The following is a 7927-nucleotide window of genomic DNA, read 5'->3' on the forward strand; positions in this document are numbered from 1 at the left end:
CTACTTCAAAGAGAGGAACACCACAGTGAATGCGACTTATTATGCTTCACTCCTGCACCGACTGCGAGACGCCATCAAGGAAAAGAGGCGCGGCAGGTTGAGTCGAGGTGTCCGATTGCTCCAGGACAATGCCCCTGTCCACACGGCTTCTGTTGCCAAGGCTGCAGTGCAGGAGTGCGGCTTCGAAGAAATCCACCACCCACCCTACAGTCCAGACTTGGCACCGAGTGACTACTTCCTGTTCTCAAACTTGAAGAGGGATCTCAGAGGACGGAGATTTCAAAACGATAGTGAGGTGCGAGGAGGAGGGGAGGAGGAGTGTCGTTGGGAGGAACCCGAGAGGTCTGCCTGCCTGATTAGGCGGCATGTTTCTCGGGAAGGGAAAGGTGGTGGAGAGGAGGAGAGGAAAGGGTTGACGAGACAACAAGGTAGGTCCGTTCTGGCCAGAGGCTACGTCTGGACTGCTTTATTGTTTGGCCAGCGGAACGGTCGCGGCACGAGATGATCTGGGCAGGTGACGATGAGCTGGTAGCGGTGCCGCTACAGGGTCCCCCCCTAGCGTAGCGGTTGTGGTTAAACACCACAGGCCCCGGTTGAACGGTTGTAGAAGTGAAGGGTGCGGAGAGGAGAGGCCCAGTGGACGCGTGGGCCCAGGCGGGAGTGGTGAAGAGGTTGGGCGGCGGAAACAGTAGAAACATCTTCGATGAAGGCGGGCTTGACGCGGTCCGCGGAGACCACGCGGAGACCACCACCAGCTCGGCGTCAGGGGGCCAGACAAGAGGACGGGAGGACTTGGCAGGAGCGGTAAAGAGTGCTTCAAGAGGGCGGAGAATCTCTGCACAATGAGGGACGAATCGGCGGTAGAAATTCGTGAGTCCTAAAAACCGTCGGAGTGCGTTCACAGATGTTGGACGCGGGTAGTCGGAGATGGCGTGGACTTTGCTCGGGAGGGGAGTTATGCCTTCTGGAGAGATCTTATGCCCCAGAAACTCCAGAGAGCTGACCCCGAATTCGCTCTTGAGGGCGTTGATAATAATGCCGTGGTCGGAAAGGCGGGCGAAAAGCTGCCGGAGATCGTCGAGGTGTTCTTCGTAGGAGGAACTCGCAACAAGAATATCGTCGATATACGCGAATGTAAATGAGAGGCCACGTGTGACGGCGTCAATGAAGCGTTGAAACGACTGGGCGGCGTTGCGGAGGCCAAAGGGCATACGAAGAAACTCGAACAAGCCAAAAGGTGTAGTAATGGCTGTCTTCGGAATGTCCTCTTCGGCAACCGGAATCTGATGGTAGGCTCGTACCAAGTCAAGCTTCGAGTAGATGGTGGTTCCGTGCAGGAAAGCCGTAAAATCGTGCACGTGCGGGATAGGGTAACGGTCTGGTATTGTGACACGATTGAGGGCACGATAATCGCCGCAGGGGCGCCAGTCGCCTGTCTTCTTGGGCACCATATGAAGAGCGGAAGCCCAACTGCTAGACGAAGGCCGTATGATACCCATGTCCAGCATGTGGCTGAATTCGTCACGGGCTATCTTCAGTTTTTCCGGTGCGAGACGACGTGGGCGAACGAAAACCGGCGGCCCCTTGGTGCCAATATGGTGGACGACCGAGTGCTTTACCGGGCTGGTCCAATCGGGTGGGCGAGTTAGCTCCGGGAACTCCTTCAAGATTGCATGGAAGGGATTAGTCTCGTCATGGAAGAATGATATTCCCGGAGAAGAAAGTGAAGACGATATTCCGGACACAGCAAGGTTGGTACTGGAATCGATGAGGTGGCGGTTACGCATGTCCACTAAGAGGTGATGGTGGTTCAGAAAATCGGCGCCCAGGATTGGTTGGGAGACACTGGCCACCAGGAACACCCAGCGAAATGTGCGGCGCAAGCCAAGGCTTAGCGTTAGAGAACGTTGTGCAAAAACAGGGATCTGTGAGCCATTAACCGCTGTGAGATGGCACATGACAGGGCTCCGTCGGTCTCCTTTGGTAGCGGGAATAACGCTCACCTCGGCACCTGTGTCGACCAGGAAACGTCGTGCCGAAGTGATGTCCCGGATGTAGAAAAGGCGACTGGACGAAGGGTGTGGGCCATCGGTCGCCATCAATGGTCCACGGCAGGGTTTCCCGGCTGCCACGAACATGGGAGGAAGCAATGCCGTGCATCGGCCCCGAATTTCCGGTGGTACCAGCAGACTGTATGAGTTGGGCTGGAATCGCGTGGAGTCGGTGAACGGTGCCGGAAACGACGAGGACTGCGACTTGTACGGCGGCGAGAGGAATCGCGGACGTGTGGCGAGACATGGGAGGCGGCAATAAGTGCGGTTAAGTTCTTGACCTCGCGGCAAAGTTCCGCAACATCAGAGGAATGCGGCGGCTGCGTCGGTGGCGATGGCGACGGCTGTGGAGAGGTGGCGGGGATGACTGCAGAAACCGCGGGGTTGGCGACCTCAAACACAGCGTCAGCCAGGGTAGCAAGTTTGTCCAGGGACATGTCAGAGGCAGTGGCTAAAACCATCTGCACATTCTGCGGCAAGCGCTGCAAGAATAGTTCACGGAAGAAGGTGTCGTCGGTCGCTGTCGGCTGGGAACCCAACAGCTGACGCATGCGCCTTAAAAGCTGTGTTGGACGACGATCCCCCAGCTCCTCAGCAGATAGAAGTTGCTGGATGCGAGATCGGTCAGAAGCCGTGGTTCGCTGGAGCAGCGCTTTCTTCAGCTGGTCGTAAGGGGTTGTGGGTGAAGGGGCCGCAAGAATGTCATACACCTCTTCTGCAGCAGCAGGTGTAAGGGCTGATATGACATGATAGTATCTGGTTTGCTGTGAGCTCACGCCGGCAAGGTTGAACTGGGCCTCCGCTTGAAGAAACCAGACTGCCGGGTTACGGTCGAAGTAAGGTGGAAGCTTGACGGCGACGCCTGCCAGAGATGGTGGTTGGGGCTGAGCCGGGGCCTGTGGATCGCCGTGGGACATGGCTTGATGGAACCGGCGCGAGACGGCAGTGTTCTAAAAGTGTTCGGGTCACCAATATGACGAGACAACAAGGTAGGTCCGTTCTGGCCAGAGGCTACGTCTGGACTGCTTTATTGTTTGGCCAGCGGAACGGTCGCGGCACGAGATGATCTGGGCAGGTGACGATGAGCTGATGACGGTAGCGGTGCCGCTACAGGGTGAAGTGGAAGACCGAGGAAACCCAGGAAAAACCCCAGACGGCACAGCCGGCCCGCGGATTCGAACCGCGGACCTCCCAGTCTCCAAGCGCACGCGTTACCGCTGCGCCACCGGAGCTGGTGATAGTGAGGTGCAAGAGGCAGTTTTCCAGCATTTTGCGGACAAAACTTCGTACTATTTTTCAAGGGTATAAGAATGCTGGTTGAAAGGTGTCAAAAGTGCATCGAAGTTAAGGGTGACTATGTCGAAAAGTGATACACTTGTTTCGTCTCTATGACTATTAAAAGTTGGTCGGGCCGGAAACTGATGGAACCACCCTCGTAACTTCGGTAGCACTGGCGGCGTTGCGAAAGGTAATCGCCATGGTTGCTGAGGCGCACGTGCCAGATATCCGGGCACGAAAACGCGGGTGCGCATATTACGCGATTTTTTGCTTTCTTGTCATTTTTAGTGCTAAACTAAAAAAATATGCGATGCGCAAATTATCCGATAGCGCAAAATACGCGAGTAAATATGTGGAAGGATCCGTGGGAGCAGTTAGGAGCGTGTGCAGCATGTGCACATGACGCTATTCCGCGTGAGCGTGCAATACTTCTCCTGCGACGCTGCACGTCGTAGTAACACTGCGCCAATCGCGTCCTTCGACCCAATCGGAATTCCGCGCAAAACGCCGCCAAATTTCGAGCAAAATAAGGGATTTTGCGGAATTCCGTATCAAACGCAGGATTCCGCGACGGGTTCACGGAAAACCCAGGGCCTTAACAATGCCGCCATATTTTCAAGCTCCCCTGGACTTGGAATACCAGATAACCCACTGCTATGCAAGCAAGTGTTGTAACATCATACTACAATGGTTAGCCAGTTGCTAACTGCAAAGCATAGTTCAAGTTACCTTTCTGCTGCAAATTTTTCTATAAAACACTTTTTTTAATCCCACTCTTTTTTAAAATCTGTGCATGTGTTTGTTACATTTTGCAAATTCTGAATCATAAAATTGATGGCTTGTCTGGCCTATTTCGTGACAAGCCTGAGATAGCCTGTATCCCACTTGACAAAAGTGGTGTCTCACAGCCTTGTGCTAGAACGTAGTTTAAATGTTTACTAGTAACCTATACAAAAAGCTGTGGAAAAATAGTTACAACAGCAAAACCCAGCAGGAAGACACAAGCAGAGGAGGAAACGTTTATTTTCATAAAACTGCTTCCGCAAAGTGTGTCGTGCATGTGCAAGCCCCTACAATTGGCATAACAGAAGCTAGTCCAAACTGGTTAAGCGTGTGCCTAACCAGCCCTATCCAGAAACATCAATTCCTAATCTGTTAATATTAGAGAAGGTTCACTTCTACATCTGTCCGAGCCAGGCTTATTTATGTGATAAGCTGCACACAGCTCTCCTTCGTATTTGGTTTCCCTTTCACTCTTATCACTATGTATCAATTAGCCCAACAAACAACAGTAGTGAAAACAAAGTTTGCGACTGAACAGGTTTTTGAAGAGTCGATTGTTGTTCGAAATTTTTGCATTCCCTTAAGACTTGCATACTGTAAACATATTTTTATTCGCAATGTATCAATTTTCATGAATTTCGCGATTGCTAAAAAAACCTTGAAAAACTCTACTTGAACACAGCTTGATGTTTATCCCGCGAAAGGGAGCAGCCCTGGAATAGCAAAATTAAATATTCGTGAATAATTTTGCGAATGACTGAATGCGCAATTCGCAGAAATTAATACATCGTGAATAAAAATATGTTTAGGGTATTTTTAAAGAAATTATATACATTTCATACCTCACAATATAGTATATAATATCTATGCAATCAGAACTACCTATGCCCCATTTCATTGAGAAAATCAGTATTTGTGCAGTACTAGATATGTATATTGGTATAGATTCTTTCATAAGAGAGTACTGATTCACAGCTGACTTGTGCCCGTTACTCGAAAAAAAGTAACGCATTACTTCGGTTCCTACTCTGCATTCACACAAATTATACCCATCTTTGCATGCCTCAGAAAAAAAGAAAAGAAAAAAATTGAACAATGGAACAGCTGAAATAACACGGAAAACAAACATGTGTAGGACAAGTAGATATGTATGTCTACTGTATTTATCGCCCGGGAAGACGTTGATCCGATTATGGGAGAACATTTCGTGGAACTTCCTCATGACTCACTAAACCTCCAAAGCTTCAGGTACCACGACACTGGTGTAGGAAGAGAGACCCTGAAATTCCAGAATGTTAATGCCATGACCTCGGCTTGCTACAGTAGAGCGGCCCAACAAAGGCGGATGGCACGAGAGGCTTGACTTGGGGCAGAACATATGAAAGATAAGTAACGGCTTACTCAAAAATTACTTTGTCAGTAAAGTAACTGATTACTCAAAAGGTAATTTATTACTAGTAACACGTTATGCACAAGTTTGATTCATAGTGAGTGGCTGTATTTTCAGTTTACCGCAGATTATAGCGGCCATGTCATTTGGACACCTTTGAAGCACCGCATTTAGAAGCTAGCAATGGCGCTCCTCATCAACATAGCCATAGTTACTTCGTGGCACTAACACACACACAAAGAGAATTATAACTGCTCATCAGACAATTTATTCCTTCCTGAATAGCTAGAATACCTTGTACTAATTCAGATTACTTTAGGATTTTTCAACAAGCGGAGATGAATTCTTGCCCCACAGGAGATGCATGCATCCTAAAGTTCTAAATTGATTATCATCGTCATTCTACACATTTTTGTGGGAGCTGTTGCTGTCGTCTGCTATCGTATGTCCGCTTCTGCACGTTGTAAGCGCCTCCTTTGACCTCCTTCAACTCATTTTGTCCTCAATTCCCTATTTCCCTCTCTCTGTCTTCCCTCGCACCGTCTACATGTTCATGAAGTTGGTTGTTATCAATTAAACGTCTCGCTGGTTTTGAGCCTTCGTGTTTGTGTCTGTTTACGTGTCCTGCCCATCGCTCAGGCTTGCCTATCATGGATAGCAGGGTCCTCTCAATGCGGACGGCTTCGTCGACAAAAGCGTCGGTCGTGGCGGGTGGGTCCCGGGACAGGGCGCGAAAAATTTCTTCTTTTACGCCTCTCATGAGTCGCTGAATCTGCTTCTCCTCGGATGCTTTGGGGTCAGCTCGCCGGAAGAGCCGCAGCACATCTTCGACGAAGCCTGTAACGCTTTCGTTTGGCAGCTGGATCAGTCTCTGGAGCAGATGTTCAACGCGTTCAGCTCGTTGTTGAAAAGCGAACGCTTCGCGGAGTTTGCTTTTGAAGACATCCCAGGATGTGAGCGAAGTCTCCCGGTTCTCGAACCATGTCTTCGCGGTGCCTTCCAGGGAGAAATAGACGTTGACGAGCTTCTGGTCGTCACTCCAGTTGTTGAACTTGGCGATTCGCTCGTAGTGGTCGACCCAATCGTCCACGTCGTCGTAATACTCCCCGCTGAATGTCTTCGGCGACCGTGCAGGGGCTATGGGCGTGGCAACAGGTTGCGCCACTTGGGTACTGGTCTCCGCAGTCATCTTCTTCTTGCGTTTAGGGGGTTCTAATGGACCGAATTCTGCAGGCAGTCCAAGCTGTCTTCTGCTTTGTCACAGTTGGTCTTCCAGGCCGTTGGACAAGGGACCTGCACCTCCACCTCCACCAGAAATGTCACGAAGCGAAATGGGTCGTCGAGTCGTCGAATAAACAGCGAACGGTTTATTAGACTACTTGGTAGCAAAACACAAGAGTGATAGCTCTCTGAACACAACTCAGTCCAAATAATGAATGTTCCAGCTTGGAGCGCACACGCATTTAAGCGTCGCGCCGAAAAGTCTAGAAACAGCACGTGCGTTTGCCAGAGAGCAGGCGATGTGCCTGGAAGCTTCTTGCTTCTTCTTCAGCATGCGCCGGGATGAGATGTACCGTTTCGTGCCTGCCCTGGAAGTTTCTCGATGATGATTCCTGGCAATATAAGCTATAAGTAACCATCATCGTTTCTGAGTGTTCGGACATAAAGTACTGGAAGTGTCACCCGGAATTGCTTTGTACAGTGGGAATAATCCTTTTACGGCAACCCGTGTGTGCTTTTACGAATGTAAGTACTTGTAAGGCATATCATCTGGAACTGTCCGAGCATCACCGGTATAAGAACAGTTGCAAGGGCGACCATAGCCTTCAAACCGTATTTTGTTTCCAGGATGTTACGCACTTTCTGCAGCACAGTTTATAGGACGGCATCAAGTATACGATTTACGTCACTTTCAAGGCGACATAAATACTGTTGTCCAGTTGCTTCAGTTGCTTTATGCTATCCAAGAGTATACCCATGAAGTGCAAGCTGAGAAAGCGGATATCAACCATTTTTCTTGCGAAAGGCTCCTAGGGCAGATCTAACAAGCTCCAGCTTCGTCGAGCGAGAAGCTATTCACGGCAGGTTAGACAACTCTAAACTGCGAAGCTAACCAGTATGCTAAAACGCTAAGAAAGATTACTGTTCAGGCATTTATCTGCACTTAATGATGAAAACTGCACAAATGGCAGGAATTATAAGTGTTTAATGCATCCTTTTCAACTGATTTGTGCTTAGAACATTGTAAGGCAGTATCTCGGGTGTTTACTGACAAAAAGGCGCTTGCCTGAAAATCTGCGTTCTGGTCACTCTGGGAAGACACATCGGGCCTCCATGAAGATACCATGCTCTCATGTTTCATGGTCGTACTTGACTCCAACAAATTTGGTTCTCATATGCAACACTTTGTGATCTTGCAGAAGTA

General features: G+C 49.6%; 1 protein-coding gene across 1 annotated transcript; it reads right to left on the reverse strand.

Moving 5' to 3' along the window:
• Positions 1–1282: 1282 nt before the first annotated feature.
• LOC135371565 (uncharacterized) lies at positions 1283–2968 on the reverse strand. Its single transcript, XM_064605553.1, has one exon. It carries the CDS (start codon positions 2966–2968, stop codon positions 2099–2101), a length of 870 nt encoding a protein of 289 aa, XP_064461623.1. The 3' UTR covers positions 1283–2098.
• Between the last annotated feature and the right edge of the window lie 4959 nt (positions 2969–7927).

The sequence above is a fragment of the Ornithodoros turicata genome, unplaced genomic scaffold (genome assembly GCF_037126465.1).
Source record: "Ornithodoros turicata isolate Travis unplaced genomic scaffold, ASM3712646v1 Chromosome111, whole genome shotgun sequence".
Lineage (NCBI taxonomy): Eukaryota > Metazoa > Arthropoda > Arachnida > Ixodida > Argasidae > Ornithodoros > Ornithodoros turicata.

Excerpts from the sequence above, each read along its gene's own strand:
- LOC135371565 (XM_064605553.1), bottom strand. The coding sequence starts at position 2,968 with ATGTCCCACGGCGATCCACAGGCCCCGGCTCAGCCCCAACCACCATCT.